This window comes from Bacillus rossius (assembly GCF_032445375.1).
Source record: "Bacillus rossius redtenbacheri isolate Brsri chromosome 9 unlocalized genomic scaffold, Brsri_v3 Brsri_v3_scf9_2, whole genome shotgun sequence".
NCBI classification, from domain to species: domain Eukaryota; kingdom Metazoa; phylum Arthropoda; class Insecta; order Phasmatodea; family Bacillidae; genus Bacillus; species Bacillus rossius.
In genome coordinates, this window is record NW_026962013.1 from 36,133,921 (window position 1) to 36,151,723 (window position 17,803).

At 34.3% G+C, this 17,803-nt stretch overlaps 1 protein-coding gene across 3 annotated transcripts in view; it reads left to right on the forward strand.

Annotated features, from left to right (window-relative positions):
• LOC134542987 (lysophospholipid acyltransferase 6) overlaps nucleotides 1-17,803 on the forward strand; it is a 172,467-nt gene that overhangs the window by 145,689 nt on the left and 8,975 nt on the right. For all 3 annotated transcript variants that reach the window (XM_063387642.1, XM_063387639.1, XM_063387641.1), the window contains exons 8-11: nucleotides 7,419-7,566; nucleotides 11,277-11,488; nucleotides 12,843-13,040; nucleotides 16,575-16,726. In XM_063387642.1, the coding sequence (XP_063243712.1) occupies nucleotides 7,419-7,566; nucleotides 11,277-11,488; nucleotides 12,843-13,040; nucleotides 16,575-16,726 (710 nt within the window). The remainder of the gene's footprint in view (nucleotides 1-7,418; nucleotides 7,567-11,276; nucleotides 11,489-12,842; nucleotides 13,041-16,574; nucleotides 16,727-17,803) is intronic.

Consider the following 17,803-nt stretch of genomic DNA (forward strand, 5'->3'; position numbering starts at 1 on the left):
CATGCACACACACGCACAAGCAATCTGCCTCTCCTCTGAGTCCGTGTTCCCCCACCTCTCTCTTCCCGCCCTGGGTTTCGGCTGGCTTCGCCGAGCTGCAGCACGATACTGTTGGAAATATACCAAAATTTTCATAAATGGCAGATAAGAAATCTCGGAATTTAAAGCGATGACTATAGGTTTTATTACACCAATTTCTTCAGAATTTTATTCTATTAGCTTACTTTCTTTCTTTCATTCTCCCAACAGCACAAAAATGACTCAAAGTTGGACATTTGATGATTTTTTATTTCATTTTGGCTGGAATCCCTAGTGCACCAATTCTAAGAAATATGAGATGATGATTGTTCATCAGTGAGTTCCCTGGGTGTTAGTTGAACTTGTGAGAAATATAACAAACTTTTGTAAGATAACTAAACCAGTTATAACACAGAAATATTGAATTGAAATTGCTTCTTAAAATATGTTGCCAAATTTTACTTTCACATCCCTGTTAATGTAGCCAAGCAACTAAAAACATGTAGTGGCAACTTTTAGATGTTTTTACAAAGAAAATATGTAAGTGATAACATTATTCAAAATATTTATTACAAATTAAATATAAAACTAATAAACTGACATCATAAACTTGAACTTTTATAACCAGGTGATTTTATTCCTATTCCTCTCGAACAAATGGCAAAAAATAATTATTAAATTTGGGAGGGCAGGGTTCTGCAACATCATAGGGTCATATCTAAATTATCCTGAAAAAAACATTTGTATTGCCATGTACACTTTGAAAAGAAAAATTTAGTTAAAGAAATACCTTAACAGTACTACCATTCTGACTTCGAAAAAAACTTGAAATTTTTTTTTTGTGATAAGAAACTATTCATATATATATAAAAAAAAAATTTAAAAATGTAGGTTCTTTTGAAGCTTTGCACACTGAATGTTGTGTGCAGAGGTAGGTGGGCCCCATAACATTTATGGTGCACCATACATACAGTCTTTACTTTATTTTCTAGAGAAATTACATCAAAATGGTAATGTTTGGTGTCAAGGCCAACATACTTGGTGGTATTGCAAAAATAATGTTAATCTCAGAAGTGTTAGTACATTTTTTTTCTCAGAAAAATACTTCTTGATTGTATATAATTAATCTTCTTGAAAGTTGTGATTGAATTTAGTTCCTATGTGACCATGTATTTCATAAGCATGAAATATTTTCACTTGCCAAACAATTTTTGATAATTTTGATAATTGTATTGTACATATTATAACAAAAATAAAAAAAAACTTAATAGCACATTTTATTAAAACTTTTAACAGATTATGACACATTTAGGATAGTCAGCTATGTTTATAATTTAAATTCTAAAATATATGAAAACACTGTTTTCAATTAGCTAATAATTAGGGCTGGGCCGATGCCGATTCCGATTCTTAAGTATCAGCCGATATACAGAGTATCGGCATCGGCAGCATCTGTAAAATATTTGCCGATACTTCAGTCCAAGTTCTTAAACTGTGTTATAATGTTTTTGTTAGAAAAAAAATCACTAAAGAATATCGTATTGGCCCGAATATAAGGCGACCTGCAGTTTCAGGAGGCCAAACAAATATAAAAATAATTTTGGTAGAAATTAATGTGAAAATTCATTAGACATACATTTTGTGTTGATAAATCCTTTTCGCATTTATGTATACCGCATTTAACTTTCCGTTTCACTTAAGCTACGTATTACTATTTAGTAGTGTGTTAAACGTAACAAAACAAACAAAGAATGCAGCTTGCCGGAACAAAATAAGTGGCTAGCTGCCATGGTGAAGCATACGGCCATGAAAAACTTCGGTGACGTAGCGGCAAATATTTGTCCATATGATATTACTCTCTGACAGACTCTCTGTCCTATGAATTTTAAAGAATTATCTATGATAATTATGTTGTTTGAAAGGTTTTTACAAAAATAAAGAGTGGATTACTGTGAAATTATTAAAATAGCTTTTGAAGCAAGGTACCAAATTCCTGTAAATATGGCGTCTTCGTGCGTGTTCGGCAATGTTCGTTTTACAACAAAGAAATATCGTGGAAAGACAGTTGGCAGCCGTGAATTTCCAAACATTACATCCGAAATGTTCTTAACATTTTCTGTTTGTAAACGTAAACAATCGTTCTGAAAATAGCTGTGATATTTTAGTATAAATATTTCCCTTGAAAATCTGAAATTAAATTACCGTAAATGTTAACTAGCGATTGTACACAAAGTACAATTATTAATTGTGTAATAAAAAGTTGCCATTTTGAGATGCTTTTACATTCACATTTTTACTCAAGAACAAATATTTTAATTTTCGACTTTAAACAATTGTGAATTACTGCAATATTGGGTGGATTTATCGTTTTCCCCGTGTGAGGTAACGAAGTTTTAATTAATATAAAAAGTCGTGAACTTTTTTTTTAACAATGTTTCTACTGTACTTTTCTGCTTGGAACTAATGTTTGCGGTGCGGACGTCTTGGGTGCGAAAATAAAGCGACTTCCAATTTTCGCATCTCTCGTTTATGTAAAAATGGTTGCCTTATATTCTGACCAATACGGTAGTATTTCACGCAACTTTTTTTTGTAAGTCAAAACTAATTTTTAAAATAATTGCCTGATTTTGTAATTTATGGAATATTACCAAATACTGTAGAGGAGAATACAGGACAGCTCTATACTAATAGCACAGCCGCGCGGGCGAAGAGCGTCAGCGCTGCTACCTAGCGGCTCGGCGTGATAACAGCACTCACGGCCATGCATTCAAAGCATAAAATGTATTAAATTCAACTCGTCATTGCACCTAGACTAATCAACAGATTCTTTTAAATAAAATTGTGTTGACCCTCGTATTCTTTGCGGCCATGCAGATGTAAATTTATTTGCTGAAAAGTTAGTTGCTTTCGATGTAAAAAATCGTTAACAATGAACAGCATATTTTCAAGGAAAATTGAAGTAAAAATTTTCAAAGCATTTTATTGCTAATCATCGTTCATTTAGGGAATTATCTAATGAATTAATTAAATTATACAAATTTTTTAGCCACTAAATACTATTGATTTGCTATCGTTCAACAGCCTATTAGTTAAGTTTTTTTGTGAATATGTGCAATATAATGAGTACAGTTGTTCATATAGTGTATAATACGTATATAATAATTATATTTACAGTTAACAGAGATTTGAGCATGATATTATTTTATTAAATAACATGGACATTTAAATAATATTGAAAATTAAAGGGAGATGAAAAAATACATAATTTCAGTATGACATAAATATGTAGAAGTACATAGCGTTTGACACAATGTAAATAAATAATATAATCCTTAAATTAGAACTTACAATTGCACCATCTTAAGCTACCATAAATATTAAATATGTATTAATACCTCGTTACTTTAAAATAATAATATTTGAATAAATGCATTATTACAATGGTACCAGAGCTAGAACAAGTGTTACAAGATTCACTTCCATTGTAAATGAAAAAGGCAAATCAAATACAAGAGACGAATATGCTTGTAAAATTTTATCCAGCTGTACCTAAGTAGGTAGCAAGAAGTTTATTTTCCCCGATCATACCTTATAACCACTGCTATGCTAGATATTCCATACAATTTACATGTGCATGACTTTTTTTGCTTTTTTGTTTTCTTTATTCCGGGTTCTCCCACATTCATCGTTTACACTTTTTATAAAACAATTGATTATGACATTAAAATATTTGTTAACAAAAATTTTGAAGCATTCGTCACACATTTTGATTTCAGTGGGTTTCTCAATCAATCTAATCATTTTTAATTTGACATTCCTGCAAGAAATATTCAAAATATTTACAAAACATTCATTCAAAATCGCACATATTCTTGTCGACAACAACTGAATAGGCTTTTTAGGGTACAAAAATTTTGCATAATCATACTGTTTCATAGCTAAAATGTCCTCTAGAGAGTAAACACTGATGCGGGAAGGGGGAAATATTACAACTCATGATAGTATGGTTTTCTAAGAGAAATATTTTGACTTTGGGAAAATTTTTACGTTTTATAAGGCAATAGAATTTAAAAAAAAAAATTTAATAATAATTCCTTTCAATTCTGACGGTTACACTTTGTACTTCAGCGAGTTTAGTTTCAGAGGTTTTCGTATGGCGCGGCCGTGGTCGCGGCAGCTTGGGGTAGTCATCACGCCGAGCCGCGAGAGCGCAGCACCGTCGGTTTCTCGCGAAAACGAGCGAGCTGTCCTGTATTCTCCCTCTACAGTATTGGATATTACCCTAAGTTTCCTTCCCACAGCGCTACTGTTTTAAAGAAAACCGGTCGTGTTTATTGTTTTAAAAATACAATGGAGCCCGAGAACCATGATTAGAGATGTGCATACTATAAATGTATAAATTTCCTAAACTTGAGTTTATACCATTTATTATGTACAAATGTACTCTATAATGTTTAATAATTGTACTTATGCAGTATGTATATATGTATTATCTGTATAAAATTGACTTGAATTGTTCTATATCCCGGAGCCCTTAACTCCATAAGGGATCCAATGAATAAAAACTGAATAAAAAAAAAATATTCATTGCCAACTGTGGAGCAAAGACAGCCTCACGTTACGTTTACGATAAAGTAATTTGCACTCGTGATCACATAAACAGTTGCTGAAGAACGTCTGAGTAGATTGCCCCATCTCCATGTTATTTATATATCTATGGCTTTGCTGAATTAATTTTGTTGTGTTTGTTTACAATTTAGTATTTACGTTAGCTTGAATTGTTAAAATCTAAACCTAAAGTGATATTAAAGATTTTTCTGAGTGTGATGATATGGCTGGGAAGAGAAGTGAAGTTTGGAAATACTTCACTCTTCAATCAAATGAAGATTCCAAGGCTACATGCACTTTCTGCCATGTAAAAATATCACGAGGTGGGGTTAAGTCAAGAGGATACACCACATCAAACATGAAAAAACACTTGGACTCAATTCATAGCAGGGAAATGAAAATTATGGCTTTAAAGGAAACAAGGCAACCACCTTCGCCTGAATATTTTCAGACTCCAGAACCAGAACCTAGCAGCATTGGTATCCAAAACATTAATGTTACTAGTGAAAATGAACTTTTTCTTGGCAGTGATTCTTCTCTACTTTCTGATACTGGAAATAAATGTGCTAGTTTTTTAATCCCACCACCACTATCCTCTACAACAATACCAATTTACAGCCAGTTGAAAAATAACCATAAAATCAGTGACATGTTTGAGAAAAAAATGCCTTTATCAACTTGCAGTTCAAAGCATATAAAAATCACTGAGTTGATCGGCAGAATGATTTGCAGTGAAATGCTTCCCTTTAGTATTGTAGAAAGTGAGGGGTTTCGTGACCTAATATCATACCTAGAACCCAGGTATAAAATACCATGCAGAACAACTTTCTCAAGAACTGTAATTCCCGACCTGTACGAACAAGTACAGAATAAAGTAAAGACTAACTTTACAAGTGTGGAGCACATTAGTTTGACATCAGATTTGTGGTCTACTCACACATGTGAAGATTTTATTTCATTGACTGCCCATTTTATTGATACCAGTTTTGTGTACCAGACATTCTGCTTAGAAGTTATGCCATTTTCACTTGCAAAACATACTGCAGGCAGTATTGCAACAATGCTAAATGAAGCTTTTGAACAGTGGGACATAAATGGCAAAGTTCATGTTGTTGTCACAGACAATGCAATTAACATGGTAAATGGTGTTGCTCAGGCAAGTTGTTGTCACATTCCCTGCACTGCTCATACACTACAGCTAATTATTAAAGAAACGTTGATGAACCAGAGAAATGTGTCCGATGCCTGTGCAAAAGCCAGGCGAATTGTTGCACACTTCAAACACTCAATCAGTGCATCAAAACTGCTGAAAATTTTTTAGAGAAACCATAACGAGCCCACCCATCGTCTGATTCAAGATGAACCAGGTCGTTGGAACAGCACTTATCTTATGCTGGAGCGATTGATTGAGCAGCGGCGTGCAATTACATGGCTTATCCCGGAACTAAATTTACACACTGAGTTGACATCTAGTGAATGGTCTCTTTTGGAACAAGCACTGAGCACTCTCAAGTGTTTTTATATGGCTACTCTTAATATCAGCAATGAAAATGTGACAATTGCAGAAGTCATCCCAACAGTAAATGGTATCAAGTCAGAACTAACCTGTCTGACAGAAAAGAATTCAGGGCTGAAGGGGATTCAAAAAGACATTATTAATTCAATGTGCACTCGTTTCAAAAGCATTGAAACCAACAGTAAGTTTGCCATTGCAACACTTTTAGACCCCAGGTTCAAAAAAACTGTATTTACAGTAGCTGATGCATGTGCTGCTGCAACTCATGATTTGATAGCAGAGATCAGAGGATATGAATGTCAACCACCCTCAAGCACTCCATGTACTGTACCTATAGTTGAACATGAATCCAAAAAATTGAAAGGTATGCATTCAATATACTCCAGTATAATAAATAAAACCAAAACACCAGCAGCAACAACTTACCTGTGTCCAGAAACTGAGGTTGAAATGTATTTGGCAGAGCCACTTGTACCAATAAATTCAGACCCTTTACAATATTGGAAGACATCACCACATTCTAGGTTATGCAAAGCTGCACAGAAATATTTGTCTTCACCAGCTGGTTCTGTAGCATCAGAGCGACTTTTTAGTGCTGCTGGCTTAATCTCTACCAAGAAACGAAGTACGCTTAATCCCGAGAAACTACGGCAGCTAGTGTTTCTGAATAAAAACATCAGTGTCTTGAAACCTGGCAAGTGATAGTAGTGCTTGAAGTGTACGCAACAAATTTTTTTACATAGCCTAATATGAAACATTCAGAACGGTTTACATTGTAATTATTTTGTCATATTTATAACATTTAAAATAATAAGGATTTTATTTTTAGTGTTTTTATACCCTTGTGAACAAAATTGGGCAATGCTTAAACATGTGGGCTGAAAAAAAAGTATTTGTGTGTGTTTTATTATTATTGTAAGGTGCATGTTAGTAAGTGTTTTGACCGTTTGTTGGCACTCTGTCATTATAATATGAAATTAAAAAATACTTTATAAGTAAAATATCCTTTCAAAACACAAACATTTCTTTGGGTAGTATCGGCAGTATCGGCCCATAAGAAACGCTATCGGTGGAATCGGTGAAAAGTGGTATCGGCCCAGCCCTACTAATAATGGACATAAATCTACTCTGTTACAACATTATAATTTACAGGATTACATAGAACTAATTTGGTTTGGACATTGACCATTATGCTTTGTCTTTGTCACCTGTAGACATTATCTGCAGTTATCAAGAGTTGAACGCATGTTGAGTACATTGAATTGTACTGTTCTAGAACCGGCTCGATGGTGCACCAATCTGCCGAGAAGTTGTTCGGGAACCCTCGCCTTACCTTGTAGTGTTTAAGAAAGTGGTCTGCTCTATTGTGTGTGCTGTTATCTATGTCCTGCTCATTCCATCGTTCCCCATCAGCCGGCTTAAAGGTATTTTATCAGCATGCATCAGCTAGTGGGTATGCAGTAGGCTTCTAAGAATCCTGTTTTTTTGTTATATGAACTGAATTTTGAATCAAATTCAAATTATTCACGAAAGTTGAATACTGTACAAATCAAATTTAAACAGGTGAAACTTCTTTTCACATTTCACAGATATATATATATATAATGTTCAATACAAGAAAAAACCTGGAATTGCATTTTTTAAACCATTAAATTTTAAGTTAAAAATAGTTTTGTTACTAAACTTTATGAAATACATAAAAATCGTTTTTTTATAATCACATATTATTGGTTACATGTGAAAAGCATGTATGCATGTCCTATGTTGTAGAAAAAATCAAAATATCTCAATAGACCTTATGTGTAGGGATGGGAAAACCGATTCCCAATTTCATCGATACCTACCGATTCTACTTAAATAATCGATAATCGATGATAAAAGTCGATTCCCGCATGTAGCAAAAAAAATCATTTCACATCATTGCAAATCTGTCAGATACAATTATTTAACGACTCTTTGAGTGGGGTTATGACTGACTAGACGCATATATAACGGTCATATTTCCCCAAATAAACAATATCTAAAACTTGGGTCGATGTTATACACAAGTCAAAGTACAAAAATTATTTATAAAAAAATTATCACTGCGTATCACCTGTTCTTTTCGCGATCGCGATTAAACGACGATAAACGCGAAATCACCGTAAAAATACAGTTTTTACGCGAAATCGCCACAACACTGCGTTTTTCCACGAAATTTAGTATTAAAAAGTGAAATCGTAATGTTTTTACGGGAAATTAGAATACTGGGTAAGACTTGTCTCGTCACTGGTAAACAAACACCGCAACATGGCCGCCACTGAACATTAATCTTAAATGCACTAAAGCAAACAAAAGCTTACACACGCTCACGTTATAATGTTAAATTCAAAAATATACGGTTAAAATACGCAAAACTACGGCGTTTATTTTCCTTTCCGGCATAATGTTTGGATAGATAAGACAAACAGGTGAAGTTTTAAAGCCTACGCACACTGCTCGGGGCACTGACGTCAGCTTGGAACAGCGACAACGGATAAATACAAAAGTAAGCAGATGATTGGGCGAACTGTGTTTGTTAGAGCCTTACGTGAGTGGCCATACCACGTCAGCCGGGGGCGCTGGCTTATAGTTGGAACAGCGTCGTAGTATCAAGCACATTATCGGGCGAATCAGGTACCAGGCTCTGGAAACTCTTATAGGGGACCTTGGGAACTATTTTCGTCACCCAGCCGTACGGGGCAGCACAAGCATTTTAAATCGCGCCAAAAAGCGGAAAAATGTAAATAAACAAACATCCATTTTCGAATGGTGTGACGATGATGATTAGTTGGTCAGTGTTTTATAGATTTTGTTGGGTCGTTACCACAACGCCGAAATAACAATGAATGAATTTGTGTTTCTTAAATGTAACTTAACGCCGAAATACCACAATCAAGTACAACACTTTCATTTGCTAGTTCTCTAGTTGTTGCTTAATTTTGTTACTGTTTCATTTCACAAATTTTTTAGTTAATTTGTACCCTTCTCTAAGTTAGGCAAGTTGTATGAACGAAAATAATTTATACTGCTCAAGGAAAGCTTAAATTTTTTTTTATAGTTCATTCCGTATTACAAAACAAATTTTAGATCAGTTTGACCCCTTTGACATATGAGCCATTGACTTCTGGTTCTAATGATGTAAACATTTATATGAGTTAATGTTAATAACTTAGTTGTGTACTCAAATTTGATAAATATGAATTTATGATGTATGCTACATCATTAAATGTATTGAAAGCTGAAAAAAAAATGCTGTAAATAGAATTTGAATTATTTAATATTAAGTTAACTAGGTGAGTATCGAGTATCGAGAATCGAAGGATTTTTTAAGGAATCGATAATCGGGTATCGGAATCGAAAATTTTGGAATTGTCCCATCCCTATATTTGTTTCATACATGTTACACACTTATGTTTAAATTTGTTTTGTGTGTCGAGTCTCACTTGCTGTATTTATAGTATATATATAGTGTATATTATAAGTATGGTGAGGAAAAAAAGATTTTATTTGAAATGCTGAATCAAATACCAAGTTATTCATGAATACCAAATAATTTTTCAGTACTCACAGCCTGCTATTGCACAGTTTTGTTTGTCTGGTATACTTCACCTGTGACAAATTCTGTTAATTGCTAAGTGGAGAAGTTGTGACAAATTGATTTTGATTGGTTTTGATATGTAACAGTTAGCAACGTTGATTTATGAAATCGGTCAGTGTAGAGTAGTATTCTTTAAATATAGTTTAAGGCTTGGTTTATTTTGCTACAAAATTATTTGAAAAATATTTGTACAATTGGACTGTAAAATTCAAATTAAATTGCTCAGTTATGGGAACACAGATTAAATTTCTAAGGAGTGACAGTGATTAAATTAGTCAAACAAAAAGTGTTAACGTAGTTCTGAATACTTGCCAGGCCTTCAATGTTTAGTGTAGTGTGTAGCATTTAGTTGGCAAAATTATTTTTATGAAAACATAGTTTGTAATAATTTTATATAGAAAAAAAATTTGTAGAAACTGCTCTTAAACCAAGGATGTGGATATGTGATTTGATTACCTAATCTTGGAGTGAAGTGGAGCATTAACAATGATAGAGAAATTACTTAGTTTTTTTGACAATAATAGTTCAGATAGTAGATAGGATATAAAAATCATTGGCTAAAGGTTAGGTAACACAAATGCTTTAAGTAATATTAACATTTTTAATTAATTTTTCGCGAGAAGATATGATCGCTCATTAGACTGCAATAAGGTATGCCTTTGCTAGCGATTATTCCTTATAATTGGCAGCCGTCTGTAAGAGAAGCCATTGCCCTGTTTGGTAGAGCCATTCAGTACTCATTTGCTTCCACAGTGGATGACCATGTTTGGTGCGCTGACAGTAGACATGTACCTGAAATAAACCCAGCCAACTATGAAAAACAGACAATCCAACAAAGTGTTCCCACACACTGGAAATACAGTATGTACATAAAAGAATTCCTAGGTATAAAATTTAATAGTATCAACTGTAAGCATTGTAGTGTGTTGATTCAAAGTTACTCAAACAGTTTAAGAAAAGTGCATGTGCACATACTGCTTTGTTTTTTTTTCTCGCTTAGTAGAAAGTGAATCTGTAAACTTTATTCTGTAACAGAATGGAGCTCCTAACAGTTGGATTGGTCGCAATGGTCGAGACGACAAGCTCTTTTTCGCTGGCCTCCGCTTTTACCCGACATTGCACCATGCAATTCTTTCCTTTAGGGCTTTATAAAAAATTGTGTCTACGTTCCACTGCTACCTAGTGATTTGCCAGAGTTGAGACACAGAATTTAAGAGAGTATTGATTATTATTCCAGACATTAACCAACGTGTGGGAAGAATTGGACTTTAGGTTGGATATGTACCATTTAACTAAAGGTGCACATATTGAACATTTGTAGTTTACTTTCAGTTTGATGTTTGATTTGTTATGAACAGTAAATTAAACTATTATAATATACCATTGAAACTGGGTCATTCTTTTATGGACGTACTGTATTTTTGTGGAAAATGCATGGCTCTAATAATTAGTACCACTTGAGTGAAACTTGCAGGGGATGGGTCAGCAGCGTGTGGGTTTCTATCCTCTGGGCAGAGACGGAGTTTGTGGAAGAAACGTCGCTGTGGTACAAGACGGCCTACCTCATGGTCTGCACCACGTTGGTGAGGTTCAAGTATTACCACGCCTGGCTGCTGGCCGATGCAATCTGCAACATGTCAGGGCTCGGCTTCAACGGCTACAACAGCTACAAAGATGGTCTGGCGCGCTGGGATCTCATTTCCAATGTTGACATTTTGGGGTTTGAGGTGAGTCAGCGCGTAGGTCCTCAAGTTCTAGGACTCTCTTGTATTTCTTATTCTTGTCTCTTATTAAAGAAAAGTGCCTGTATAAGAAAAACCAGCAATATTAGTTTTTTCTACAGTTAATTCATTTTTCCCACTCCCTTGAATTTTACCATACTGCGATGAGTATCTCTTACAATGTTTCAAATGCACCATTTGCCGTTTAAATTTTCTGTAATTATTCACAAAACTATAATAAAATAAAAGCTTTTAGTTGAAGTTCAATTTTTAAAATAGTCTGAGAGTCATATACATATATGATGCACAATTATTGTTGGATATTACAAACAAAATGGTTTTTCTTCACTAGTGCTGTAGGGGTGAGTCTATCTTAGCGACATTGATTTTTAACGAATATGTTTTCAACCATTTTCTATTTGTAGCACAGCAGTCAGTATGTGCATCCTTGGAATTGAGGGTTGTAAATTGGAAGAAAATGTTTTAGTGCAGCATGCAGTCTGAAATTTTAAAGTCAATCTTTATGTGGTTACTTTTGTTGAATGCAAATTTATGGTAGAAAGTAATTCCATTATTGATTCCGGCTGTAAAATAGTAGTTTTGCATAATTGTGTTCTTCAAATATACCAAATTGATTTTATTTGGATAGGTTGTGTTTTTATATTTAGAAAATCAACTAATACTAATAACATAACTCTTTGCTGGCTACATTTGAGGTATCATATTTTGAGTATGCCACATTACTTTTTCCCATTTCTCTGTTGAAAAAAAAAACTCTGATAAGAATATTTACAAAGCTGCTTCCTTGTAACTTTTCTTAAGAAGGTTTTTGATTAAATATGCAGGAGGTAGAGCAGAGAATGCTGCAATTTGTTTGTTTGCACTGATTTAATGGCACAGAATGAAAAATTTTCTATTGTTTGTATTCTATGTAAATTTTTTTGTCTGTTACAATAAAGCATTGTTTTAGCATACTTAGGTTTTTCATGTTGATTTATCTTCAATTCTTCAATAATTCAAAATGCTCAATGCCCAAGATTAAATACCTTGTCTTTAAAGTATTACACAAGCTGTTCAGTTCTACCAAATTATATCTACTTTATCAAAGTTAGGTGCTATGGTACAGGAAAACTAAAAGTTTCTTATGTTCTGGCTTCAGAATTTTTTTGTAGGTGATTATTCACTGCAAAGAACAGGTTTTCATCCACTGTGTAGAACTGAGTATTTTTTTTTGCAATAAACAAAGTTTTCATTATCAATATGTCAGGTGTGATTGAGCATACTTAATGTTAGAACGAGAATCAGGGTTTCGCTTTTTGTTTTGAGTGAGCTCCTGATTGGTTGCGATGTTGTGTTGTAGTTCGGGCTGAGCCTGCGCGACAGTATCCAGCAGTGGAACAAGGGCACGACCGTCTGGTTGCGTTTCATCGTGTACGAGAGGGTCACGCGCTTCCACACGGTCCTGTCGTACGCCCTCTCCGCAGTATGGCACGGCTTCTACGCTGGCTACTACCTCACCTTCATGAGTGGAGCCCTGTTCACGTTCGCATCTCGCTCCGTAAGTCCCTGGCATCACCTTATGTAGTTACATGCAGTGAAAGGTTTTTAATCCTGCATGTTTAGCACCACGGCCATGCGGGATATTTTTGGATTATCAAATGTATATATGCATAGTTTTAATGAAAACTAGTTGTAATAAGCTTCTCTGTAAAAAGATACAAATACTAAAGATGGGTGGGATCCCCATTTTTAGGGAAAAATGAGATTTATCTTTACATATTGCTTTTGTGAACATCACAGAATTTACACTGTGCATAGTTATTAAAAAATAAAATTTAATAATAGTACAACTATCCTTCATTTTTATGACTATAAATTATAACCTAAAGTAAATTTTATTTCTACTTAAAAAGTAAGTTAGAATCTTGGTATTACTATTTTGACAACCCTTAGTTAACATTTTAACGTGGAGATAGTGCACCGTTCGTCATACTATAGACACAACAAATTCTTAGCCTACATATGGTTGACGTCATGCAAAGTAAAAGAATTTTGTGATAAAATTTTCACTGTTAAATCGTAAATGTTGATTCAGGCTTGTTTGTAGGTAATATTTACAGACTGATTTCTGTCACTTGGGCAAAAACAAATATCGGTACATATACATATATAATTTATGCATGTTTTTGAAGAAAGGGGCTTTGATAAGAGCATCGTTGTCTTACATATCAAGCAAGCATCATTTCGAAATCTGTATTAGTTAATAAGTTATAAGCCAAATTAAAATAGCATTGAATCTTATGATGTTAACGCAGGTTGCGTAGTGCCCCTGAAACACTGGAGTCGCCTCTTAAAGGAATTAAAATATGGACAATGGAAAATATTTTGATATTTGTATTTGAATTTGATCTGAACTAAAAAAACTGATTTTCACACTGGCCTGTTGATACAAGAATTCAGGCAAAAGAGAAATTAATTATACAGTAGAACCCTGTTATAATGAATCTGAAGGGAGCAGTTTATAGGTTCACTATAGAGGGGAAACTTTATATCTGGGAAAACTTTTATATTGGCAATACATACTCAAAAGCATAATCTTAACTACACATAGGCCTAAGCCAAGAAAAGAACGAATGGAAATACTCAAAGCAACAGTTTTATGAGCAAATGCAGATATTATTTTTAATACACTACACATGTACAAACTTTCTCTTAATGGTTCTTCGACATCGGCGTATTTTCCCTTTTTCAGGCGTTTAATACTCTGTGACGTATTCGCAGCTTGAGAAAGAAGATTGTTCAGCTTGTTTAATATTGTATTTAATGTGGATGTTGCAATTCCCAGTTCCTTTGATATTAACACGTGCGGGACAGTGGGGTTGGAGTCTACCTTTTTAATAATGTCCAGTTTATCTCGCACAGATAATGCCTTACGTTTTTTAACGCGTTTTTCACCCTTTTTTATGTACGTATTTCTTATTGAAGCACATTTGCAGCTTAATAACACGAAATTCTTTTTACCGTCAAAAGTAAATAAACGAAAAATAACGAGTCTGGCGCATCAAAGATCACTACGTATCATTTAGTATCGCAGTTGTTAAAGCTGGAACGAAAATTTCTTACTTTCTATGGAAAAATTTTGTCCACAGAGTTCTATCTAGTGGTAGTCTTACGAACCTTACTCGATCAAAATGTCCGAAACGTGAACGATAAAAATGAGACGTAAAAATATTGAATTTGCTGCTATAATGTACATACTTATTTGTGTGGCGGTAATTTATGTTCAATTTTGATAACTTATTAAATGTACACGCGTTCGCCCATTCTTTAACTATGCAGGGAGAACTATTTTTATTTTCACCAAACTGAGCACCATTTCTGGCTACACGTAGCCTACCGAGGCCACTCGATTACGACTTGTTTATATTATGAACAGTGGACAATCGAGTAGCATATTGCGGAGAAAAACGTTAATGTGATCCAGAATAGACGTTTTGTGAAAATACTTTTAATTATATGAAAATATTTGAGATAAATGTGCATTATGTCGGCAAAATTTGTTCGTGGTACACGGGAAAACGTATCAACATTGACAAAAGTTGTGCGCTATATCCAATAAATTAATACATAACCTCACATCATTTTGCCGGGACCGAGACGGAAATTCACAATAAACGGGAATTCATTATAGGCGGGTTCACTATAAACGGGTTCTACTGTATGTGTTAAGAGGACATACAGTAAGAACCCTGTTATAATGTTTTCCTGCTTTTAATGTCATATTTTTAAAGTCTCAATATTTCCCCCATAAGGACAATGTATTTATTTCCTGCATATAACGTTCATAAATAGTGTAATTTCCTGCTTATAATGTTTGCTTTCTAACATTCAATAAATGGGGAAAAAATGTTCTAAAACCAAATTATTCCAACACTTACGATAAAAAGTTTCCTTTATGTATGTTTATGTTTACAATCACTGCCATACAATACATGAAGTTTGTTAAAATACAATTTTATGCAATATACTGAAGGTACACAATGTTCATAGTTACGTGTCAGTTGGCACCCTTAGTCAACTCTTCTCTTCCTTGCCATTCCAGTGGGTATTCAGATGCACGTACATAGTCCTACGATATTTAAGTTGCCAACCATTGAGCGAGGGCACAAGTAAAAGTGTTTTCTATTGCTTACAAATAATATTTTTTTTTCATTCATACTTAGGAATCCCAAAATTAAACATTTTCAGGTAGCGAAGGAGTAGACTTCTCACTCTTAATGTTGTCATCATGAATTGTGAGACAATTTTACAAAAAATGTGGCAGTGTATCTTTAAAGACAAACAAAATTTAACCAGGGAACAAAACAAAGTTGAAAAATTGTTGGCTTGTTTCAGAAAATTCATGTATCAAGTATACTATGTTTGGTTTTAACATTAAAGTTGTTTACATAGCTTGGTGAGTCCATTGGTACAAAGCTCGAACATTGTTAAGGGCTAAATTGAGATTTCCTGCTTATAACGTTTTTTCTTGTGCTCCCTTGAAAAACATTATAAAAGGGTTCTACTGTACCTGCAAAACCTCATTACAAAGTAAATCATGCATGACTTAAGGATATCTCATTTTAAAATATATATTTTGTTTTCATATCTCTACAAGATGTTTTATATAAATTAAGTGTTTAGTAAAAAGTTCTTTCATTAGTATATTATTTAGTATTAAAACTATTTTTATATTTGCTGGAATGAAATTTCACTGTAACACAAAATATAATTAATCTGTACTTTTTATTTGTTTTAAATTATCAAGTCTTCCGTAGCAAGGGCTGTAATAATTTTTTGTCAGTTAAATGTTTTTTCTTGTCTAAGCTTACGGTTGGTGGGGATTAGGGGATTAACATAGTATAACTAAATAATTTAAAAAACTAGAACTATTTTTGATATATTGAATGTGGGAAGATAAACTGTTTGCTATTCATATGAACAAAGGGAAGGAATTATAATTCATTACTTGTGACGTTCGTGTGAGCCTGGAAGCTGCAACTGTGGAAGGTGGTCCAGAGGGTTGAGCGTGGTGTTGTGTGGATCGTGGCAGGTTCGCCGCAGCGTGCGACCCTACTTCCTGCGGCAGCTGTGGCTCTCGAACTTGTACCACGTGGCGACCTTCGCGCTCACTCGCATCACCCTGGCCTACGCCACCTTCAGCTTCGTCCTGCTGGAGCTGTGGCCCAGCGTCCGACTGTATCTGTGAGTGCCCCGACTTCCTCTCTCTCTTCATTTTCATTTACTGGCGATTTGGTGCAGGGTGTCTGCAGGTCACGACAGTCGCAGCAAAGTTACGATACTGAAAGACTGGTTACGCAAGTCCCAAAATTAAATTGTAATGGTGCTGGAAGTCAGGAACTTTTAATTTCTAGCAGCCCTTTGCTAACTTGCATTTGGTTTTGTGATACTTTACTTCAGCTATAGGTACTCGCACAGTCTATATTTACACATTATTTATAAATAACTGGGACTGTCCACTTTAACCTCAGGTGAAGGTTTTATTTTGTTTGTTTTTTTTATTTAAATCTGTGTTATATTATGTCCCAATGATAAAAAAAAAGTAAAAACCTTTTTATGTCCTGATGATCCTGATATTAGTTCAACAGGTATTTGTAGATATGTAACTGAGTTTTGTTTTATTTATTTTTCAAATACAATTTTATATCAAATAAAAACATTGAATATGTAGTAACAAAATTAACATGTATTTGAAAAATTAAATAATTATTAAATTATGTTTCAAGATTTAATGAAGCAAAGGAAGCAATTTGGTCATAGGTATTTGGATTTTTTTATTATAAACTTATTTATTTTAAAATACTGAAATTTCCATAAATTTATATTTATTTAATAATAAAGAAATGACTTCCAGTATTATAGTGTGTAATTCTATCAGTGTGTGTGTGTAATAAATTTTTAATAAGAAAAAATAGGAAAGCTGATCATCATTTTAATGCCTTCCCCTATGCTTGCCAGGTTGGACAAACCCTCAAAAACCGTTACCTTTCTAGATAGGAATCCGTAAGTGGAAGTTAAAATATTGTCTGCAGACAGGTATCGGCGTGGCAATGGCAGGCTCTCAGCTAAGGTCACAGGTCTTGAAGTGCTGGCAGTTCCAACGGGTAGAGCATGAAACTAGCCAAGGTGTCTGGTTCCAGTTGCCGCACCATCATTTACTGCATATTTGGACAGGAGGAGGGGGTAATGAGCGCAGTGCTGATGGGTACTGCATGTTGAGTAGATGAAGGGAGGGGAAGAGGCACTGTCTCCCTCTTCTTG